General features: G+C 37.3%; 2 protein-coding genes across 2 annotated transcripts in view; both read right to left on the bottom strand.

Moving 5' to 3' along the window:
- The window catches only part of LOC107684351 (zinc transporter 5-like), a 17,906-nt gene extending 12,917 nt beyond the window's left edge, over positions 1–4,989 (bottom strand). Inside the window, exons 1-5 of the mRNA XM_016480598.1 lie at positions 4,573–4,989; positions 4,161–4,283; positions 3,993–4,059; positions 3,344–3,429; positions 3,161–3,248 (exon numbers count right to left, since the gene is read on the bottom strand). Coding sequence (XP_016336084.1) covers positions 3,161–3,248; positions 3,344–3,429; positions 3,993–4,059; positions 4,161–4,283; positions 4,573–4,643 — 435 coding nt within the window. The 5' untranslated portion in view covers positions 4,644–4,989. The remainder of the gene's footprint in view (positions 1–3,160; positions 3,249–3,343; positions 3,430–3,992; positions 4,060–4,160; positions 4,284–4,572) is intronic.
- Positions 4,990–20,188: 15,199 nt separating this feature from the next.
- Positions 20,189–24,991, bottom strand: part of LOC107684350 (phosphatidylinositol 3-kinase regulatory subunit alpha-like) — a 26,563-nt gene continuing 21,760 nt past the window's right edge. Inside the window, exons 8-16 of the mRNA XM_016480597.1 lie at positions 22,716–22,818; positions 22,505–22,603; positions 22,205–22,385; positions 21,965–22,090; positions 21,694–21,836; positions 21,439–21,615; positions 21,262–21,336; positions 21,005–21,175; positions 20,189–20,690 (exon numbers count right to left, since the gene is read on the bottom strand). Coding sequence (XP_016336083.1) covers positions 20,501–20,690; positions 21,005–21,175; positions 21,262–21,336; positions 21,439–21,615; positions 21,694–21,836; positions 21,965–22,090; positions 22,205–22,385; positions 22,505–22,603; positions 22,716–22,818 — 1,265 coding nt within the window. The 3' untranslated portion in view covers positions 20,189–20,500. The remainder of the gene's footprint in view (positions 20,691–21,004; positions 21,176–21,261; positions 21,337–21,438; positions 21,616–21,693; positions 21,837–21,964; positions 22,091–22,204; positions 22,386–22,504; positions 22,604–22,715; positions 22,819–24,991) is intronic.

The following is a 24,991-nucleotide window of genomic DNA, read 5'->3' as shown; positions in this document are numbered from 1 at the left end:
TACTGTTCAAAAACTTTTGACTGGTAGTGTAGGCTGATTATTCTTATAGATTGAAACAAATGTGCTTCAGCCAGAAAAAAGGGTATGAAAAGTGCTCCGAGTCGCTTCAGAAAACAAAAAAAATTGAGCAACAACAAAAACATGTTGCTGGAGACGGGCTTATTATTAAAAATGCAAACTGATTCTCCGCCAGCAGGAGGCGCTTTTAGAGTGCTAAAACTAGCGGTTTCTCCAGTAATGGCTGTAATCAAAGCAGCTCCGCTCATGAATGCTACTTTATCAGACCAAATGAAAATGCCATCGAAACTTTTCTGAAGACAGTCAGTTCCCTTCAGAGATACATTCATATAAAACACCCGCGCCGTGTTATGATTTTGAAACGTGCAGTGCTCATGTTTATTCAACGAAGTCAAACGACACAAATAAATCAATGTATGGGAAACTGGTAATGTATATCGAAATATCGGAAATGTGTTTAAAAATCATATCACCGTTATTGAAAAAAATTATATCGCGATACATATTGATATTGAATTATTGTCCAGCCCTAGTTTTCCAACATCTTTTGCGTATGATTTTGAGATCCATCTTTTCACACTGAGAATAACAGGACAATTATTACAAAAAGTTAAAACGCTCACTGATGCTCCAGATAGAAACACTGGCATTAAGAGCCAGAGGTGTAAACGTTTGAACAGAATGAAGATGTGTAAATTTTTCTTCCCAAATATCATATTTTTTTTTCATTTAGTACTGCCCTTCAGAAGCTACTTACAGGTTTCCCAGAAGACAAAAAAAAAAGTTCAATTTACCCTGCTCTTTAAATAAAAAATGTTTTCACCTCCAGGCTCTTAATGCATCGTGTTTCCTTCTGGAGCGTCAGTGAGCGTTTGAACTTTTTGTAATAGTTGCATGTAAGTCCCTCAGTTGTCCTCAGTGTGAAAAGATGGATCTCAAAATCATACAGTCATTGTCGGAAAGGGTTAAAATATGCAAAAGATGCTGGAAAATCAAAGAATTTGTGGGATCTGAAGGATTTTTCTGAAGAACAGCAGGCAGTTTAACTGTTCAGGACAAACAAGGGGCTCGTGAACATGACAAAACAAAACAAAACGTCAGTGGATCATCCAGGCAACAACACAGTATTAAGAATCAAGCGTATGTAAACTTTTGTAAAAAGTAATTTTTATAAATTCTTTTAAAAACTATTATTTTCTCTTGTGGACTATATGTAAACATCTTTTATGTGAAATATCTTATTCAAGTCAGTACTAAATAAAAAATAACATGCATTTTGTATGATCCCTCTTATTTTGGTTAAATAATTAACATTTTGCAGATACTGCAAAGTGTAGGTAAAGTTTTGACCACAAATGTATATGGTTCATTCTACATTTACATTTATTCATTTAGCAGACGCTTTTATACAAAGTGACTTACAAATGAAGAATACAAGTGATTCATCATTAAGAGGAAATAATAGGGATGCACCGAAATTAAAATTCTTGGACGAAGCCGAAACCGAACAAAATGAAACACTGGGCCAAAGGCCGAATACGGTTTTTCGAGTTTTTTCCCCCCCATGTATTTTGCCAATTTTTTTCACCATTGCATACATTATATAGCCAAAATCTGCTTTTTACTGTTTTGTCTGGCTTGTCAAAGAAAAAATCAATTAAAAAAACTATTTAAAAATATTTAACACTGAACATTTTTTAACATTCTAGCAGACATTATACCAACAAAGCACAATTTAACTTAAAATTAATAAGTTAGTAAAATAATATTTTTTGGCCATCAGATCCCCTTCTTGAATCAGGCATGTATTTTTTTTTTTACTGTACAAATAAAAGCAGCCTTGCTGAGAAGAGACTTCTTTTAAAACATTAGAAAATATTACAGATCCCAATTTGAACACTATGTGTGCTGTTGTAATTATTATTATTATTATTATTATTATTATTGTCTTTTTATTTTTTCAGAACAACAGTAAAATTACAATACTAACATTTATGAATGTTGATGGAGTTCTTGCTTTTTCTCAACTTTTATTTTGCCAGAAATGCGCAGGAAGACCTCAATGCTTCTTTTTGTTGACAACAGTAGATTTATAAATGAGTCTCTTTACGAATACGTCGTACGTATCGCTTTGTCACATACCTTGTAAGAAAATCCTAAAAATGTGACTGAGCAACTGACGAGTAACACTGGTTCAGCGCAGATTTTCCACAGGCTTTGGACTTTGAACCCTGGTTAACAAGCAGATCCGCTGCGAGCTCGTGCATCGCTGTCAGAATACATGCAATGCGTGCGTGTATTAGAAAACATGACGTTCTGCAGTTTATTTACCAATTGTTTAAGGCCATTTCGCGATTTCAATCATCATACAGTAACCAGCAACAATCACCCCTTCCTCTTCTCATCGAAGACATGCAATGCAGTCCTAAACAGTCTCTCGCTGTCTGTGCTTGTAATGATTTTTGTGTCTTTCTCGGACAGTTTAAATGCTTCCACACTGCTGACGTGTGTATAAAGAGTGCACGCCTCTCACACCGTGTCTACACCGGACGCAAGCGGCGCGACAAAATACTATAGAACTCATTATAATCAGTGATGCTGTCTACACTGGATGCGGCGCAGCGCGACACAACAAATCCCCGACAGAAAACTGCTGCCGCGTTCTATTTATGACGTATTGACACAAATTTCAAATGATTTTCAACGGTCGCTTTGTCGCGTCCAGTGTAGACAGACTTTTTAGCTGTTGCGGCACGGCACGACACAACAACTGTCGCATCTGGTGTAGACACGGTGTCACTCTATGCTGGTTGCTATTTGATAGCGTCACGTCATTGTTCGGTACAGTTTATTCGGTCTTTTCTCTTATTCGGCCTAACACCGAAAGAGCTTTTTTTGCTATTTTCGGCCGAATAATTTCGGTTGCCGAACATTCGGTGCATCCCAAGGAAATAAACACAAGAAGCACTATTAATACACAGTTTACAACATTGTTTAGAATAGTATAAGTTAGAACAATGAGGGATTAAAGAATAGTGAAGTTTTCTTTTTTTAACAGGACGCGGTTAGGTGCTGACAGAAGAGATGAGTTTTCAGTTGGGTCTTTTCTTTGATACAGTTATGATTTCTCTAGAATTCTGACCTTAGAAGGTCCCCCTCCAGAGCTGGTGAAGAGAACGCTGAGGAGAGAGATCACCACCAGATCACTGTGCTCAAACAGCAAAAGGGTCCTGAAAGAAATCACATCCGTTTAGGCCAAATGCTTGTTAAATAACAGCACAGAGGGAGGAAGATGCTAATTTCTAGATTTAGCCCAAAAACAAACCTGAGTGGTCCACAGAGTGTCAACCCAAAGAAACCCAACAGGGAGATGACACAGCTCATGACAGCATGCTTGAGGATTTTAATCCACTGAAATCAGAAGTTAAACAGATGAAATACCATGTTCATAATAGGCACAAAATCCATATGAAATGGCATTTTCAATCCATCTTATTACATGCCATTTTTGCTGTAACTTTTAATACAATCAACATTAAATGGCATTAAATAGTTTATGTCAGTTGAGAAGTTCATTGATGTATCGTGCAAAATTAGACCAGGAATGTGTATTAAGTAAACAGTGTCTTATTGCCTCTAAAGGGTTAGTTCAATCAAGTACAGTTCGGCTATGTGAATAAAAGCTTTAATTGAATCAGTTTATCATATAAAGTGATCACGTCTCTTCAGAATACTTGTATTATACCACTTAATTAATAAGGATTACTCTTACATCATCTTTTTGTACTTTTTTAATGTATGAAAGTTTGAGTTTTGAGGACTTTCAATGGAAGGACTAAAATGATGAGAGAATATAAAAAATATTTCATTTGTGATTTGAAGATGAACGAAAGAGTAAATGATGACAATGGTTTCACTTTTGGCTGAACTAACCATTTAAGAGGTAAGAACTTCAAAATTGAAGAACATACTACCTGTCTCTTAGGAATCATTCTTCCAGATGAAAATGGCTTTTGAAAGAAAACCAGTATCACTGCACACCTATGCAGAAAAGGAGGAATTTATATCATCAAAATACTGTAAATCAACAATCATGACATTCACAATCTGTAATATATTCATTTTATGATGTCATTCCTTACCCCATTTTCAAAATAAAGAGAAACTGTACAATGTGCACAACTTTAAGGAGATCATATGACTCAAATATCCCAAAAGCCTTCAGCAGCTTGGTAAAGTAGAGTAATACTATGTACCGGGTCAGTCTGGAAATAAAAAACAAAAACAAAAAAACATTCAGTTGAAGTAGAAAAGTAAAAACCGACAAGAACAAGTTGTGCTGCTCTTACCAAAAACTACAATGTTATTACCATAAAAATACCACAAAACCCATAGGTTTTGGACACTACCATCATGGTAATACCAAAGTGTTCTCTAAATGTGTTAACCAATCAAGGCAATGCATATACCTCACAAAAAAGTGTAACATGGTACTGCCAAAGTAATTGTTGTTTTGAGTATTTAGGGAAATATTAACACAGATTCTTGTCTTACCTGGCATCTGGAGTCTCAACTCGTCCCAGCTTCCCACCTGAGATGACATTACTGCTGTATTTTTCGTCCATGCTTCTGTGTGCGTTTATGTCTTAGATATTTCACTGTTTATCTATTTGAGAGCTCATCATTGAGAAGCAAAGACTGGTATGTGTCTTACTGTTAGCCTGTTTAGACAGCTGAAACCGATAATAACCGCACAATTGAGGGCTCTTTGGTGCTGAAATCGCTCATGTACTGCTGACCCACAGCGCCGAACCCTGAAACAAAAACCGTTGATTTTCGAAATACATATTTAATGAAAATAATCTGTTTTCACTAGCTAGCAGCTATACTGTTACGTGAGGTGGTAGTTGAAGTGACGCGAACATTTCCCCACATATGGCTTCCATCTGTGACGCTTTTCAAAATACAAGTCTTGTTCCTCATTCCGCTCAGTATATAAACTCATCGAGACACAAATATTTACATTACATATGAAGAGTTTGGTTCCAAAACGCTATAAATCCATTTGGATTAATTTGAGTAAAAATGTGATTTCTTTAACAAGAAAGTGGCAAGATGAAAACCACTATTTTCTGTTTCAAACGTTCACATAGCATCTTTAGGTTATAATAACATAAAAAATTCAAATCCAGATTTTGATTTTCAAAGATTTATTATACAATTGTATTTTTTATTTTTTTTTAAATTCAATAAATCCATGACACGGTTTTTTTTTTTTTTTTCAAAATGCAATAAATCCATTGTATCAATATAAAAGTTATTTTTCATATTGAAACTTGAAAATACACAACATGGTTAATCCACATATGACAGCCTCTGAACTTGGTCAATACTAATCTTATATACAGGCAATGGAATAAAAACACATTCAACAGTGAGTCATTGAATCATTTATTCATCTGATTCAATCACAATATTGTTGCTCTGAGAGCTCAATGGTCGATTTAGCTTCGTCTGGAACTGTCTTTGGCGGAGCAAAATACACAAAGTAACAGGCAATGCTGTGTGCAAATATAAGTTACTTAACTTCTTGTTTATTGAACTGTTGTATAAAAACACACTTACAACACTGTTGGCCTGAATACCAGTTAAGCACTGCTGTGATGACCTAGTTTGAATATAAATATGAATTTAGTATGAATTTTTATTATTTGTTAAAACAGACTTATAAATTACCTTTAGGCTAATTTATACATTTTTGTCAATCAGGTTGCAGATCATGGTTGATTGAAAAGGAAGAATCATGGTGGATATTAGCTGATGTCTAATAAATTTAAAAGGAAGGCCTACATAAACCTTCTGCCCACAATCTCACTGCCAAATCATCTAGTGCATAAAACAACATTTATCATGTTTATTTTTATTCCTACAAGGTGAATCATGTGTTGACTGTGTTATTGGTTTAGTGCAGGCTCCAGATGGAAGCCATGACGTCAGAGAGTTAGTATTTAAATTGCCATGACCTTTGCATTGCTGTTTGCCCCGCTCATATATCTCCATAATGTTCTCCACAGAAAAGGTCGTGAATAGACTGTACCCTTAATGTCTGCAATTGTCACCTGATTTTGTTGCCATGAGCAGTGGCCTTTTAGATATGGCTGGAGGTTTTGGTAAAGAGTGCTGCACAGGAAGGAATGTGCAATTTTATTCGTATCTTAAATTATTATAAGAGGTATAATGCATGTAAATGCACTGAAATCCACTGAAAAAGACTTAGGGTGATCCTTGGAGTTCCTCAGTGTTGTCTTAGTTGAGACACAGTGGGATAACATGATTCTTTTTTTCAACAGGGGTGATTATAACAGTCTGATTTCTTTCAATATCTTAATGCCAGTATTGCTGTTGGTGTTAATATATATATATATTGTATGCATTTTTATAACAACTAGATTTTTATAGTTCTTATCATGAATTGTTTCCTGTCTCTTCAAAATGGGTTTATGTAACCATTTTCAAAATACCCCTAGGTGGCAGTATGGTGCTTATTATTTTTCAGACGCAAAACCGGGTTTCAAACCCTTCTCAAGAGAGCCACGTGCCAATCTATGAAGTAGCCTACTTGAGGCAAACATGTCGCACAGTGCTAAAGTTAATACAAGCAATTGCTCAGATACATTCTTACATCACATGTTAACTTTTGTGTAAGCAACTGCAATATTTTCTTAGCACAAAAAATTATTATTTCATTTTGTAAAATGAATATGCTGCAGCTTTTATCAATTCAAGGTGTATTCAGAAGCTGTTGAATGCTATGCCATCATTAGTTCATGACCCCAGTCAGCCCTTTTTGTGCAGTCTTGAATGATGTGACCACAGAATTATATAAGATTGCAGTAAAACTGGTTTCTCCTGCCAGAAATGCAAGCAAAGGGACGCTGGGTGGAGCAGCAATGACATCACCGAGTCACACAGCGTTCAGCATGCATGTAGAGCGAACAGAAAAGCAAAGCATACTACAGTTTGTCAGAGGAAATTAGTTGCTTATGGGGAGAACAGCTATATTAAGTGCACGGCAAGACTCTGCACTGAGTGTGACCATTCATCCTTCACACACATTAGCTGTATTTGGCAAGAGCCACAGCTTTCAGTGCCAAGATGGAAATGGAAAGGAAGAAAAGAGGGAAAAAGAAGCAGGGGTTGAATATGTAGTAATTAAGTTTTCTTCCTCCCTTACCCCCTTTTTCCCACTGCTCTGCTTCTTGATTGACTTTTGGCCACTTGGAACAAACTGTTGAAGGAACAGGCAAGGCCTTTGAAGGCTGGAGGCCGCTAAGACAGAGCAACTGTATCAACACATTTCTCCTGCTTAGAACAACACAGAACACATGACAGTCAACTATGTTTGCTTTCTCTGGCTAGGTAAACATTTTCCAGTGTACCAGTCTTGCAGAGATCAAACCAGATAAGTGTTCAAAAAAACATGCAGGTTTCAAAAGAAGGCATGCATCATTATTACTATTGCTTATATTCAATTTTTAAAATACTCCTAACCAAACTTTGGCAATTAATTTGGGCCACACTGTTCATCCTACAGACATGAACACTTTTGACAAGTGATTGTACTTATGATTGCAACAAAACCACTCATATCTGAGTTAGGGTGGGCTCTTTTGACTGACCAATAAGCAACCATCCAGAAGTCTCTAGCAACTGCCCAGAATGCCTAGCAACTGCAAAGCAACAAAGCCACTCAGCAACCACGCACAACACAACACAACACAACACAACACAACACAACACGGCGGTGGCTTCTGCATGGGTAAGCAAAAATCTATAGATAAAGCTGATAATAATATGTTCGTTGTATAGTTATGTTTTGACTGCAAAGAGACTTGACTGTCACATGACTTTTACTTTCCTTGAATTACATTATTTGCTCTGTTTACACAGATGTCATGTAATGCCGCATGATGCTGGATTATGAGCTGATGCTTTCCATGGAAAGAGGTGTGAGGCAGATGGGTGCGAGACTGTGATGTGGTCTGATTTCAGCTCTGTGACAGTTTAAGTATGTGACTATGTAAAGATGACCTTAATCTGGATCCTGCTTTTACTCGTCTTCAGTTAACTTCTCTGCAGAAAAAAATGGTTCACTTAAATCTAACAGATCTCACAGACTACAAGACAGTTTCTCACAGAAGCTTAGTTTCAAAAGTGAAGCATGCAGAGAAAAAAAAAATTCTGAATAAAAAAAAGAACCAGAATAAAAACAAAGACAAAACACTCATTAACCTTGATCAAATTGAGTATTTTTATTTTTTTTTGCTTAAAATTGGGTCTTTTGTAGTTGAAGAGACATATATAATTATTTATTAAAAATATGAATTGTTTATACACTGAGATATAAAATCAAAGAATTTGATGGCAAATGTTCAACCCAATCTCACGAGAGTTAGCAAATTCATATGAATTTGTATTATTGGATTCATACTAAAACTTAAAAAAACGCATTGAGGTCCACCCCAAACCTAACCCTTGAGTGAGATTGTATGAATTCACGACTTTGCCACCAATTCGCCGAACATAAAATAGTTATGAATTGCCAGTGTGTTGAAAATGATTGCATTCATATGCAAATTGCATGATTTAGTGTCTCGCACGTATCTAAACAGTGTGAGATATTGTTGAGACCTCTTCTAACAAGTTTTAAAGGAGACACACGCAAGGCTACAAAGATCTTTTTCTCTGGAGAAAAATCTGAGTAGCAGGAGACTTCAGTAAAGTCTCCATTTGTTTTTATCTTATTGCAAAATACTTAAAGACATTGTCAGAAGCTAAAAAAAATGTGTGTCACTAGAAGACTCAAAGTTCATTTTTTCAGAACCATATGGATAAGAGTTTAGGGCAAAGTCAAGTCAAGTAAAAAAAAAATCTACGTGTCAAGTGTCATGCTTTTAAAGTAATGATTACATTAAAGTAATGATTATTTACTCATCATCCACTTTTTGTTATGTGCAACAAAGTGAAAATTACAAGTAATGCTCTCCTTAGCACAGACTGATGTCAGGATAATTTTAGAAAACTGAGTGACACTCATATTTGCAAACCTTATAGAGTATTGGCAAGGTGTTCAGTGAGGTTGCTTCCATACGTTACATGGTGAGTCAAAAGTGCCCACCCTTCTGGTCCTCAGATATGGTTCGGGTCTTTCCTTCAATAATTTTTTGGTCATTATATCATCATTAAATCACAATAGCACACTCTCCTCAACAAGCCACATGATTTCAGGTATCATTCATGTCTGTACCACAAACGACAGGACAAGGTTTGTTCAAATGTCTAGCCCCAAGGATGAGTAACAGCCATAGCGATGCTTGCCTTAGCAAGCACCACTAATTAAATGTTATTCTGGAATGGTGGTAAGGTTGGGCTGTTCAATGTCATTTTGTAAACAACAATTTTCATTTAAAATAGGTATGTTTTTATAATATTTGGATTAAGTGTTCGAAATACTCAATCCAATAATATCTTGTTGACAGTATCTACAGATTTGAGGATTAGCGTTAATACGGATATTGTATCTGTATAACTATAAATCTTTTTTTTTTTTTACAAAGCTGGTTTAATCTTGCCAAGGTTTTATTTTAAAAACATGAACCAAAGCCTTGATTATATCTGTGCGTGTTGTGAATAAAAGAGGTCCTAGCACTGTAAAGCTTTGGTAACTACCACACAATATAGTTCCTGGGAAATAAGGTGATTTCCAACTCCATGCTATAAAAAGTAAAGGAGCCACAAACACATCTGTTATTTGTTGTTTCGATTGCGTTGCATGAAAAAGCACATGCTACTTGCATGTTTCTACTTGTTTTTAACAATCTGGATGCCCCCTTAAGAAATTCTGTACACATTTAATGTACATTTACAAAACACTACTCAGGTTTTTCATGTAGAGGTTGGTAGATGGGTCAATGAAAAATTAGTGTCCATGATAAGATAAAAGAAAAATATTTTTTAAAATGTGTTTTAAAAGCAGCTGTGCAGTTCTTAGCAGTTCTTAGAAATGTACTCTTTGAATACTGGTTTCAGGTATAGTTTAAAAAACCTTTTCGAAAAACATCCTTAGAGTTAAAAATACATTTTCAAGAAAGGTTTCAATTCAGTGGCATGATGGTGTTTGTCATGTAAGTGTATACTAAATAGTCTTTCCAATAATCGTATTAATATTAATTATATTAATAATAATTGTTATTTGTTTTATTAATTATATTTTTTATAAATATATAGGTTATAAATGTATTTGTCAATATGAAAAGGTTTTATTATAATTATTATTATTATTTTGCAAATATGAATTATGAATTATAATTCATTAAGATTTTGGAGAGTTGCACCATGTTTGAAAAAAATGAATTGATCCAGAGTCATGTCATTGACCCGAATGTCTTATTCTGTCGGCTGATTTAGAGACTCAGTGGAAAGTTATGATCAATTTCTTCCCAGAAGTCATAGGGTTTAAAAGAAACCCCTAATTTGACATAGGATCAATGATAACAGATATGCTTGCTGAGCATGCACCACTAAATAAATTGATAAGCTCCACCTTTCCACCTTTCCACCATTTGTCCAGATTAGCCAATGATTCATGGAACCATCAGCACACCACGTTACAGCTGCCAGTGTTTGCTGTCAAATGTTATGTAATTATTTGCTCATTGAGTTTCATCCACTTTCGACAGTTTGTCCTCCTGTAATGTTAACACCACCATGGTCACCATGAAGAGTTGTGCTCTTAAGTGGCTGAAGATCAGAATCAGTCTTGCCTATGGGACTGACAGCACTGAGAACTGTTTGCTCACCAATCAAGATGTCAGTTGCATTGACAAATGAGAAATCAAGAGCAAGAGCAAATCAATCAGGAAAGGTTTCCATATGTCAAGGTTTACTGATAATGTAACCTTATATTGGTACATTTCCAAGTGGGATGCAATAAGGACTGGATCAAACTATTTCATCACACAAATGTACTCATGTACAAAGGTTGTGCAGTTACTTTTGCCAGTCACTTGGCATCAGTTATGGAATAATCTCCACCTAAAGGCCCGTTCACACTAAGAATGATAAAGGATTAGCATCCAACACACAGTAACATTAAGTTTATTATTTGCACACACTTCAAGTGTGTTGTCTGCTGCTTTAAATGCTCAGGTTCTTTAACGTTAAGTGGATTGTAATTGCAATGTTAAAGCATTTGTTTTAACATTTGTGTAAAAAGTTTTTAATATTTGCACTGAAAGTGATTCCAATGATATCTTTCCTCTGTGTTGTTATTGCTATCACTGTGGTTTGGACTTCCCTATTCTCATAAAATTAGAACAATTATGAAAACTTTATACTTTATAGGTACTGTCGAAAAGTATTGATGTTTCTATATGGGTTCAAAGCTAGAATTTCCATGAGTTACTGATGAACTAACAGATCATTTTATTTTGCAAGTGAAATAAAATTTAAAAAGAACCAGACTGAATATTATACAACTGTTGTTGAAGTTCAGAGGACTTTTCTTTTCTAGTGCATTTTCTGTCAGTTGTGGTTTGCGAAACGAAGTATGAACATATTTTTGTTAACCATTTGCTGTTCAGAAAGAAAGCAAAAGTCAAGTCAGTCTACACTTTAACTCCACACGGTTCAAAAATGCTGCCAGAAGAGTACTGGCTCCAGTTAAATAGAGAATATATTTTTATATTTTACTTATTTAAGGTTTGCATGGGCTAGCATCCTTCTATATTACTAAATTACTGATGCCACACAGACCAACAAGGACTTTATGATTATCAATCCAGAATTTTCTAATCATCCCTCTAAACTAAAAATGTTATAATTAATCATATGTCTTGATCTACAGTTCAACTTCCCATGCATTCCATGCACTGTAGAACAAAATTCTGGAGAAGGATGCGGTAGATGACGCATTTGAAAACTTAAAAAACTTAAGGTATGCCAGCCTTGCAGCTGATGAAGGTGATAAGGCAAAAATGTGATAAGGAAAGAAGTGGTCAGTGTCTGTCAAAAGTATAAAGATCATACCAGACCATAATGGCTTTATCAAAGGTATAGCCAAGCTGGTTTTTGGAATGTGGTATTTGGTTTAGTTCTTATCTAGTTTTGGCACTAGCTCCAACCTGCTTGACAAGATTCTACTAGACTCACATTCCAGTAGATGAGACATCAAGATATCTAGATTGGTCTAGGTCGGAGATAAGAAAAGAAGTAGCCAGTGAATCTAGGACAAACGCCAAAGTCATTCTAGCCCATACTAGCTTAATACTAACATACATTACACATTATACACATTCATACTAACCATGCCATTGGTCAAATGTGGTCAAGTTCTTATTTTTTGGTTCTTATTTTTGCTAAAATTTGTTTTCAATTCTAATCTCAACCTGAGCAGCAGCAAGTTCTCTGTCCAAATGAAGAGCTAAATCATATCATCAGAGCCCTAAAAGTGGTTAGCGATGATAACCAAGGCACTAATTCAAAGTGTAGTCCAAATGTAACATTCATGTTTTTGCTAATGCATTACCTAATTAAATACTAAAAAGCCCATTCATCTGTGTGCAACAATTTAAGACTTTTAGCTCTGATTAGTACAAATGAGCTATAAACTACACGCCACTCAAAACACTTGCAATTAGTAGTGTTGATATTAGATTACATCATAGGGACGCACATGAAAATCTTAACAGAAGAGTATATGAGCTTCTATGCTAATTACACAAAATGTGTAAAGTCGTTTTTTTATGTTATGGTGTCATTACCTATAGACATTTTGATTTATACCCCTTAATGGCTTTCATGGAGTCACTGCAGAGTTATGGTGCTGCATATTTAGTTAATTGCTCTCGTCAAATATATGGATTCCACTTCTATTGTTTCTCACACCAAGAAGTGAAGCAATTTGAACACCACATGTTAATAGGATTTATTAAGAGGTGTGTTCACAAGAGTAAGAACATCCAGATGAAGGTAAATAACATCATGACATTTAAAGTCATTCATGTTGTCCAAGCGCAGCTAGAACACATAGAGTTAGATTTTTCTTTTTTGTCATTCCTGCTTTCAATACAAGGCTTGTGGTTTCAGGCATATGCATTTTTTTTGGTGCCACACAACACAAATTCTAATAAAGACTAATGAGTTTCAGTTCATTACAATGTAAAGATCAAAACATACATTTTATAGACTTTGTGTTTATAGACAGGTGCAATGGATGAGGCTTTTAGTAAAGTTCTATAGAGTTCTATAGAGTATGAATATGGGTAGTAAGTATAAATTAAATTCACCTCTTGGGATAGGAAAGTGTCCATCCAATGCACCCTCGGACATACTACCCTTTTTGCATACTGTTTTTCACCAGCTATATAATATGAAAGTATTCCGTTTCAGATGCAGCGATAGATATACATTGAAGGAAGGACCCAGAATGTCAAGTCAAGAGATTTGGAGTTGGGCTCTTCCAGGAACATCATGGCAAGCAGTATTCCACAACCAACTAGAAACCGCCAACAACACCTTGACAATTCCTTGGTGAGCATCAGTGATGTTTAATCATGTTTAAAAACATTATGTCACAGTAAACCCTGCTGAATGTTTATCCAAAAGCTGTGAATTTCAGCTCTTTTCAGCTCTAATCTGACATAAGTGCCATGACATTATCCATTTTGCCAATCTGGGTAGTGGGGTACTTGGATTAAAACTCATTGCATAGTGAGTTTATTTTGGGACTTCCAATGGATAAAAAAAGGATTAGAGCTCAGTAAATCCCCCAGAACTCTTAGTGCTAAGGCCCTCAAAAGTCTGCTGGAGTGACATCTCATATTCTCAAATCTCCATCTGGGAATGATAGTCTTCTGCTAAACATAGATTTGACATCCTATCTGATGAAAAGATTTGCTGTTTTAGGTGTGCTTGGCAATCAATGGAAATCTTTAAGAACGGAGTGTTCTGCCTGCTGAAGTGCTTTAGATGTTTGATGTGGAGAAGGAGGCAACTAAAAATAAGCTGATGGGCGATGACTGTAAAAGTGTGGTGCTTAGGACACAAGTTTGAACGGCAGCCTTTTCTATTCACTTTCCCTCTGTCTTTTTTGGTGCATTTTTATTATTTATTATCTCTTTGTTTATTTTATTTTACTTATGTATTTATTTATTGAAAATGTGAAAGGAACTACGCTAAAATTCAGAAAATAAAAGAAAGGAAATCAAGACATTTGTCCTTGAACACTCCGTATTCAGATGGTGCAGATGTCCTTGTGACAGCATCTGCTAAATTATTCATAGCTTATAGTGATCTCTGATAGGCTGCGCTTTTTCAGTTAGGCACAATAGCCTAGTGCTCGGAGTATTTTTTTTCCCTGTTTAAGTGAATTAGAAGCCCTACAACCTCATCTCCAGGGATATTAATCTCATAATCTCTGGAGAGCTTTGAACTCGATGTGCATTTTCTGAGCCTGCTTGCCCATGTAATAAACATAGATTGAGCTCTGAAATTATTGACCTGATTTGACTTTTTGACCATATTGCCATGTTTTTTCCCCCCCTTAAAAATCACCAATTATTATATAGGATTTCAGTTACAGCAACAATTCCAGACAATAAGCCAAACACAACTGAAAGAAAATTTCAAATATTATATTAAGGAGTGCTAAGGAGTGCATTACTTGTACAATGACATATTCTATTAAATACAGAATATACTATTCTGTATTTCATTGAACTGCTTCTACCACAAGGTAAAGGAACATACTTTCTTAGGCACAATGCAAAACACAATAGTGAATAAATTATAATGTATAAATAGTTCAATACATAGTTAATAAATTATAGTTTATTAATAATACAAATCAGAATAAACATCAGAAAAACTGCTTATAGATGGCTTACAGTTGGCTAGTAACATAGCATTTATATAGAGTGCCGCAGTGATGGCACACATTAGATTTTTTGTAGGCCAAACCCTGGAAATGATTTTGCATTTTAGCACTTCTGGTTTCATCATCTAAGTCAAAGGGTTTTTTGAATGGGTTTTTGGTTTAATGCCTGAAATAAGGTCTGTGGTAGACAAGCGATTCTGGCACTATATTTATGTGTATGTGTGTGTGTGTCTATGTATTATCTGATTAATACTTAAGGCTTCTTATAGTATTTTTTCAGCCCCACACATTAAATCTAACTCCAGTCACAAATTACTTAGCATGCTGTATCAAAATTGTGTCATTGTATTTGCACATTAAAAATTGTTAATTAATGCAATATGTATTCATAACAGCATTGCTTTAAATGAAGGTTGTGTCTTTTGTTATCATATCACATACAGCGAGGGCACATTGCCAAAGACAAGATGAATCATTGATCTTGAAGGGAATTACCATGACAGATAGCAGCAGGGTTACTGAAGGGCATGACTAAAAGAAAAGGAAAGAGAATCCTTTTTGAGCACTTTCTTTTTCTGTTCATGGTTCTTGGTACTAGTGCGGAAGTTTTTGCACCTGTGTTAAATTGGGAAGTGCGTAACCTCACAGGCTAAGCAAGATGAGTGCCTTGCTCAAGAAGAAAACATCAAACTAAATCCTTTTCCTAGAAGCAGCTTCAGCGGGTTGCACTGGTGTAATGACACTCATAGAGCAGGCCATGGAATGATAATCACTGCTTATGAAATGAGCTGTTGGCAATGCTTGGCATCATCTTATAACCTGCGTAACCTACACAGAACTGTCAATCTGTTAGAATTAGAAACAGAATAAGAAGATATTCCTGATGTGTCAAGTTTTCTTTTATTGAAAGACCATATGACTTTAACGTATATGCTCAGATGGTATGTTATTTATTAATTAATGTGTATATTGTGTTGACGACTTTGGGTTAGTTCACACAGAATACAAGGACAAATGTTGATGAATGCACTTTTACATAGAATAAAAGTAAATGGGGACTTGGGCTGTGAGATCCAAAATGACAAAGAAACTCCACAGATGTATGTTAAATATGGTCAATATGACTTTGGCACTATTTTCTCACACAAAGATAACAGGTACCTTCAGAACTCCTGGAATATACTGCAAAATATTCATTTTTAGCCACCTTTGTCACTTTCATTCATTATATGGAAAAGAGCAGCAGGGACTAAATAGTTTCAAAGTCATACTGTTCTGGAATTAGTTTGAGAGTGAGTATGCTATTAACTATTGGTGTTTTTGCTCATTAAACCCTAAATATACATAAACCCACAAGTTTAGTGCTGCATCCTTTTCACAATTCTTACAGATACATTGAAGGAGCAATACTTCAGTTTCATAGATATGCCTAGCAAACCATTAACAGCTTATTGCATAAGAGTAAACTAATGATCTGAGCTCTTTCAATTGTACACTTTAAACCTTTATCTTATCTTCATACCACACATCAGAGCCTCAGGACCCTCAGTCGAGTCAAAAGCACCCAATCCATTCAGTCAATATTATAAAATAAAGGGAAAAAAGGATTTAAAAAAATATATGTAAATGAATGCATCTTGGCACATTAAATGAAACTACTATTGATTTGACATTAGTTGCTATGTTTGAATTAATTGACAAGTATAGTTCCAGAAGTTGGCAATCCTTTATCAGAGGCAAGCATGAATTCTACACTGCAAATTGTTTTGGAAATTGAAATATTGTTATAAATGCTATTCTCAGCATTCTAATCAGATTTGTATTTGAACAAAGTCAAAAGCTTATTACTTGTGAACCCGTGGCAGGGTTATTGCCATGTAGAAGATTAGCAATGTATCTAGGCCAACAGGTGGAACAGCCAGGGCTGGCTTGTCCTACAGGTGATATGTGTAGTTGCCTGGGGCCCCAAAGTGCCTGGGGGCCCTTTAAGGAGATGTAAATGTAACTGTTTTAGTATGGTTACTGCCAAGTAAATATTCTTTGTTCTCCATTAGAAAATGCGATTGGCACCACACAGCATATTGCATATACAAGCAGATGTGCATGGACCTCATTCTTTAACAAATAGACCACAGTTCCACCAAAAAATAAGTGAAAAGATAAGCTTTCAGTCATCAAATAACAAGTAGCTTAAATCATAATAATTACAGCAACAGCATAAACAGATGCAAGCATCGCTGATATATTATTTACAAATTTCATCAAAAGTGCTCAAGTTGTTGAAAATATACAAAACGGGTCACAGAAATGATTGCTTTGCAGATTTGAGATGCTTTCTGTGTTTCAAGCATGTTTGGATGGCAGAAACAGCCCTTCTGTTGTCAAAGGCTTGTCATGTTTTCTCAAGAATGTTCTGGGCAACAAATTCAAAAACTGTCAATATAAAAATGTGAAAAATCTGCAAAAATGCGGCCAATTAATCTATCAAACTAATCTATGTACTAAAGTTCTGGTATGGAATGAGATGTGTACATAGTCATTACTGACCAGTTTAGTTTATTATATACTCATCTTTCAATTCTCCAAACCCAAAATATTGTTAGTGCCCCACAAACCCTTGGGCCGGCCACTGTGAACAGCAATAGAATACAGTGTTTTCTCCCATGATGACCAGGACCGTAAAGAGTAACAAAAATCTAAATTATTCAATGCTTAGTTCCAATCCTGGATGCTGATTGGTCAGTAAAGCATTTCAGCTGAGCTAAAATGCATTGTATAGTAACATCTAAAACAACTATGATATCTGATCAATCGCAACTGTGTATATTTAAAGCACATCACACATTAGTATCCGTGCATGTTGTATAGCACTTCAGGCTGTGCTGTGTTGTGAATTAAGTCACAGCTGTGCTCTACTAATGAATTCTTGTTTTTGACACTCTCTCTCCTGTCATTCCCACAGTCCCTTGTGCAAGCCTGTCTGCAAATTGAGCTGCCATAGGAGACGGAATTGGAAATGCTTGTTCAGTTTTTATCACTACACTCCAGTGTCCATATACAATCAGAACAACCAAGAGTTACTGTAGCAGTGCAATTTTGTACTTTGAAAGTTGACAAGAAACATCATTCTCAACTGATTTTACTTCCATAATGTGAAGTATTTCTAAATGAAACAAGATCATCCAAAAGAAAGAGTGTGGATCACTGACACCCATAAGTTGAAGTTTAAAGGGAAAGTTTACCCAAAAATGAAAATTTGCTTTAATATTACGTTTCTTGCACAGACCGATCTTATTTATTCTCAATAAACCAGTAGCAGCTGACTTGCACTTTATGAATCACTAAGTATCACAGTTTCAGCTACTATAGAAAAAAAAGTGACTTAAATCTTCGATGGCCTGAGGGTGAGTAAATTAACAGCGAATTTTCATTTTTGGGTAAACCATCCCTTTAAGAGGCCTTGGTAACATCAGCTGGAAAACAAATTTGTTTCAGAGGTGGAGCTACATTTTGATAAAAGATTTCAAAAGAAATCTTTTGTAATAAATGAAAAAAAGTATTGTAAATAAAATTATGTTGACTTTAAGCTTGCTCGCACTAGATGGTGTATTTCTAAAGTAAACATTTGAGTTGGTGTTAGAAGCTTATATATGCTTTGGATTGATCAGGTCTTTTCAAGCTATAAGTGAAGAGCCTGCCTTCTGAAAGTAGGCTGAGAGCTACCAGGAAATGCAAAGTCTCTAATGAATATTTAACAGTGAGAGATTACGGCTGGACACACTGACATTCAATGCACTCATGCAGATCTGAGCCTCTCAGCCTTACTAACAGATCAGCAGCTTAACATAAGATACAGCAAACCAACCCTGCAAATGAGATGTAGAATGAGCTCCAAATGTCCAGACATCTAGTTGAAATTCTTCCATTTTGTATTTTATTAATTTAGTACAATTATTTAATGACAGCAGCACTCAAGCTGCATAAACTCAACAAGTATAGCTGGATGATCATGTTCAAAGATCCAAAGAACATCTTATGCTTCAGTGGAAGCAAAAACATTTGTACAAAGAAGTTTGCATGGTCAGTGTCACAGAAATAATGCAGTCTTATTTATTTAGTTATTTACATTAGAGCATTTCTTCATAAAACAACAACAACAATTTAAATCCAATGTTGGATTGAAATAAATTTGAATCCAAATGTTGTCTCAGACTTAAAGACCCAGACTTTATTTATGAAAAGTACAGGCTATTGAACAAGTCAAAAAATTAACAATACTCTAGATTTTTTTCTGCATGCCATTCTGAACCTGTGTCACAATCTACATGCCATGGTGGCAAACGCGTGGTATGCATCTATATCTGACGACTCTGTAGCTGTGGCCTGTTTTAACGATGCAAGAACACGGTTTTACACTCGCCCCTTTTCCTGAGAACAGTGCGTTTGACGCTGCTTATGACTGTGGTTTACTGTTTCCGTCTTACTTCTCTTGCTACTGAGTGGCGTGCTAAAGAACTGCATGGTCAACCAAATCCTATAGTACAACAGAAAGTAGGTCACAACTTTTAAAGCCACTTCTCAAGCCTTGCAATATCGACGTTATTCTTTTCTTAAGCAATTCAAAAGGTTACAGTTGCAAAAATCATTGCTGTTTTAATGTGTCACATCTGATACCCGGTTTCAGAAGGTGCACGCTATTGTTAGAGGGGACACAAATGCAGTGTGTGCTATATAAAGTCTCTTTCTCAAAACAGTCCCTCTTTCGGCAGTTCATCAATTTGACTCCTGACTTCCGAGTACTTCAGTTATGCAAGAAGTTATGTGAGACTGTTTCTGCCCTTATGCACATGTGGCATACAGTTGGGTTTTGTCTAACATCAAACATGATGACACAAAGACAAAAGAAATAAGAGAATGCATACATGAGATATTTGAGTCATTGTATTTTTATAGAAATTTGTATTACATTTGTAAAAAAAAACATTTATTTTGATAGTGTCATGGGCAGCAGGAGAAATAAAATAATGCTAAATACTATCTATCTATCTATCTATCTATCTATCTATCTATCTCACTAATTAAATAAAGTAAAAACAAAGTTAAAAAAATTAAAGCGATAGTTCACCCATCATTCAACATTTACTCATCCTTATGTTGTTCCAAACACAAGGATTTCTGTCTCTTGAACACAATAGAAGATATTTAGAAACAACAAAATAACCAAACATTGGTTTAATCAATGTTCCACATTCCAGCAGCGGGTAAAGCTTTGAAATGAACAAGCACCATTTGGAAAAGGCCCCCGAATTCCTCCATTTTGGGAGAGTGCAGTTTCCACCCAATAAAGAAAACTACATTCAGACTGGCAAACGTCTCAGTGGCTGAAATGTTCGTGTTGGGATTTGCTTTCTTGTCTTTCCGACATGGTCGTTTCAAGGCAAAAAGCAGCCCTCGGTAGCAGCCTAACTGGAGGCGTCTCCATTCAAGGGGAGGCCCTTTCTCAACTCCCGTGTTTGTGACGAGTCCCAAGGGTGTGTTCACGAGTCCTCACCGCCTCTGGTGTGTGTAGACTGGGTATGCTAACGTGACATTCAAAGAGTCATTGTGCTGAACCAGGGATGTATGCTGGTAGTGCAAGACCAGTTCTTTCAGAGAGCTGTAAAGGTTGTAGGGCTCAGCGAAGCCATATCCTGTGGGTGTCTTGTTGATGACGCAGTGCTTGACCTCACCATCCAGACTGCAAGAAGACAAAGAGATGGTTTTAGTCATCAGTGCCTTTTGAAGTGAAGTGAAGTGACATGTGGCCAAGTATGGTGACCCATACTAGGAATTAGCGCTCTGCATTTATCCCATCCAAAGTGCACACACACAGCAGTGAACACACACACACCGTGAACACACACCCGGAGCAGTGGGCAATTTCCTATTTCAACATGCACCCTCAAAGTCTGGTCTAGTAGTCAATGAGTTGCACAGAGATGTCGGTAAGGACAACTAACAACTCTCCAAAAATTAACGATGCCCTAAAAGCACAAAAAAAGTGATACGTACACAACACTACACGCATAACATCCAGCTTTGCTGCTGTCCCTGACCAGGAATGTTCCATCTCTCTTGCCCCGCAGAAGGGCCTCTGCCTGGTTGCGGTTAATGTTACCGAGCTTCCAGGAACGTTCGTCATGGTGTGGCAAATCCTCATCATCATCCACCATTGAGTATTGACTAGCACAGAAGTGGAGAGTTTGATTTAGTAACCAGTACAACTTTTAAATATCAAGTGGCTGTAATGTGATAAGCAGAATACTCACTCGTCCTGGTTGTCGTTTTTGATTCCCAACCATTCATTGAGTTTCTTCTGTCGGACCCCTTTCTGTGTCAACCACCTGCGCAGCAACAAAAAATGAATAATTTGTTACATTACATTGTGCTCCATTTCCGAATGCAAGAATTTGGAGTGCAGAACCTATGGAGTATGAGCTACTTACATGAGGTACTGATCCCTGGTCTTTCTGAGCTGGATGAGGTCAGGCTTAATGCTGTTCATCCGCTTGTCAATCTCTCTGTAGTCTGCCGCCTGCTTCTTCAGATCTTCTTCGAGACGCCGTTTGCTGTCCACAATTTCACTGATGCGGGACTTTAACTTCTCATAGTTGACCATAATCCTGTGTTGAAACATTGCATTACACTTCTGAAATGTTCCCCAAATGGCTACTCTGGATGTTCTCAGCTTCAAGACTCACCTTTGGATTTCCTTCTCATTGCCTTCTCTCCTAAACTTCTCAATATATTCTTTGCTGTACCGTTCTTGCGTCTGGCACTGCTCTTCAAAGATCTTTATGGTCTCATTAAAAGCTTCAATGGCAGTCCTTTTCATTTGTATTTCCTAGTGAGCAGACAAAAGCATGTCAGAACGTGAGCTTTCCCCGGAAGAGCTTTTCTCGAGCTCTGTGTGATTGCGTCACTGAAATACATATAGACAATCATCTACTATAAATGCATTTAAGAGCATACCTGTGATGTTCTAGTGTATTCCTCATAGAGTCGGTCGTACTCTCGGTTCTTTTCTTGGTACTGCTGGTGGTATTCGTGCAACTTCTTCCCAACAGCTTCAACGTTGTCCTCCTTTACCACCTGATCCTGTAAACGCATAAAAAACATATATCCAATCAAATGTTTCCGACTGAAACGTGATGATCCAGAGTGAAGTTCTTCAGGACACTCTATATTCCAGTGAAATTAGAGGATGATTACCTGTTGGTGCTTGGACACAGGATACAGTAGTTTCACATCTAGTTTGGGGTTGTACTGGGCGAGAGACTCGTGCCGATAGTGGTTGATCAACTCAACCACAGAGCTGAAGGTCAGGGGGTCGGAAAAGCCGTATTTTCCATCACGATGGAAGATTTTGATCAGCTTGTTGTTACCTCCTTTCCTATATGGCCAAAGAAAAGTAGTATTTAGACCAATCCTTTGGATCAATCCAAAGTCAAGGCAAGCACCCTAAATAAAAGGAAATGCAGACACATATGGGTTTTACAAAGGAGAACGTACCTCAGTGTCAGTGTGTAATCCCCATGCATTTTAGTGGAGGCATCTCGGACCAAAAATGTACCATCTGCAGTGTCCCTAAGCTTTTCGTTGACCTCCTCCCTGCAACAGAAAGGGAGTCAAACTTTTACACGAAGCAACATTAATAAGAATTTTTTTTTTTTTTTTTCAAATGCACGCTTATGAACAAACATTAGGTTTGATGAGTACTTGCCTGGAGATATCCCCCCAGTACCATTCAGCATCTTGCAGAGCCATGTTGTTGTTCATACCGTTGTTAGTGACAGACGTTGGTTTGGGTGGCTTGGGAGGTAGTGCTGTAAAGAGAAAGAGAGAAACTGGTTGAGACCAGAACTGCTGATGAACCAGCACTCAAGGTCATTTACACATGCATGCTCAAACCTACGTGTTGATATGAAACAACAGTATAACTAAAGGATGCTTTAATCTGATGAGGAGAAATGAAAACCCCTAAAACATCCTTTGGTGATTTCCTGTCAAGTTAGCGATGTATGTTTCCTTCCAACTGTGACAGTTCTGTTTTCAAAGCATGCAATGGTTACTGCAGTTTTCTAGAATTCTTGCCTCCTCCCCTTCCAGCGTTTTCCATTTCATTAAATGCAGCTGAGCACATGCCTCTCGAGCACTTAGCGGGGAGTCGGATTCTTTACTCAGTGAGAACGCAATTCATTGACCCTTCCAAAAAACCCTCATCAATTCCTCACCATTTCCTGATCTGGCCAGCATTATACCACATAAGTTGTTCCTGAGATGCACAATCACACATTTAAGTCATGGAGAAAGTCAAGGAGCTTTAATTTGGATTTGATGATATCAGTTATTTGAAGCATCGCTTGACAACAAGTGCTTCAGAACAGAATTAGCATTGTATCTAGAAGCAATGACATCTGACAGCGTGCAGAGACCCACTGATGGGCTTTTCAAAGCATTGCAATATGCACATTAATGCCAGAATCCCTAACCATTGAGAACATGTTGCTTTGCTGGATAGAGGCAGAGGTTGCATCTGATTGGCTGCTGGGCCGAGTGACGAGAAGCAGCGGGGGCAGTGCAGTCTCCGTGGAGCATGAGGCAGAGCTGAAGCGGTGGGCTATTTTTATCTTCCAACCCCCCCACCACGTCATGCACACTCACTGTCTCTCCTTTGTTCGCTTCAGTCACTATCATCACTAAGCATTTTCAAAGTATGAAACATGCACACAAAGATATTAAACCAGATAAACCTACAAGAATCTAACAAACAAATCATCCAATGCTCTGTGATACCTAAAAGCAGATGCATCCTCTATGGAGAGACACTCACAATAATCTACGCAAGATAAATGTATCTGTCACCATAAGAACAAGTCAATAGCAAATGTTAAACCTGTTTTGAAACAAACGCTTCCATCCAATACCACGGACAGACCACTCACCCATCAAATTAAGCCTTAAAAATGACACTTTGAAATGCACCAACTTCAACAGTTACCTGGTGCGTCTATTTCTATGTAAAACAGCAGGTCTGATCCAGCTTCTGATCTAGTGTCAAGTCTCAGGCTGTCTAAATTTGCCATGCTTAATGGTGCGTTGCATATCCGGAAGGACTCGCAAACAGTTTTCTTGGCAAACCTCCTCTGAATGGATATAATAAATCCAGGTTCTTCTTGCTCATCGCTTTCAGATCAATTTTCGAAAAGCCTTGGAGAGTAGGGTCAGTGAAAGCCATTACATCACTTACCCCAGCCAATGGTGCAGCAGGACTGTTGCTGGCCACTCCTGCCTCATCACCTGCCTCTATTTCTTCCTGAATGCAGTGATGTCATTGCAACAGCATTTTGTCCATTCAAAAGTCGACAATGCAAAATGTATCAAAAGTAAGATGTATCTGCTCCGAAGTATGTGATCCGGTCTTTTATCCGTGTGGAACAAACGCGTTGTCTAAGCCGTTTCAATGCTGTCAAACGCAGGGAGGTAAATCACAGACAATGTGCACTGCAGCGCAGCATCTTTCGAATGAGGAAAGGAACTGAAGCCTCACTGTCTTTCTGTCACCCTCTCCCTTCCTGTATCTGTGATGCAGCTTTGCAAAGCCCCGCCTCTGAGCAGAAGTGATCAGTATGGCCCCTCTGCTGGTAGGCAGAGCACTGATCGTTGCTGCAGCGGCACGTAGGCAGTCCCTACGTCAAAGACAAGGCCGGGTCAGGAGGCAGGCACGGCTTGCAAATACTTCTTATAATCCCCAAATGCGACTCACGGAGGACTGTAGGAGGGGAGAGATCAGTTATTTGAGCTTGAGAGGGTACCTGAAATAGCCGCAGTTCTAAGTAGGGTTAAAAACGGCCCCAGGAACGTGGACTATTGTCATGCTCAGCACTCTAAGGACAGGTCAGAAAGGCCCTTCAGCTGGTGTGCGGTGTGCTTAACAGTCCCGCAGGTGGACAAGTGTAACAGAACACTTCAAGGCACGTCAACCGGTAAAAGCAATAT

Source organism: Sinocyclocheilus anshuiensis, unplaced genomic scaffold (assembly GCF_001515605.1).
Source record: "Sinocyclocheilus anshuiensis isolate Anshui unplaced genomic scaffold, SAMN03320099.WGS_v1.1 scaffold29, whole genome shotgun sequence".
NCBI classification, from domain to species: Eukaryota; Metazoa; Chordata; class Actinopteri; order Cypriniformes; family Cyprinidae; genus Sinocyclocheilus; species Sinocyclocheilus anshuiensis.
The sequence above is the reverse complement of the archived record's forward strand: the minus strand, read 5'-3'. Positions and strand labels throughout refer to the sequence as shown.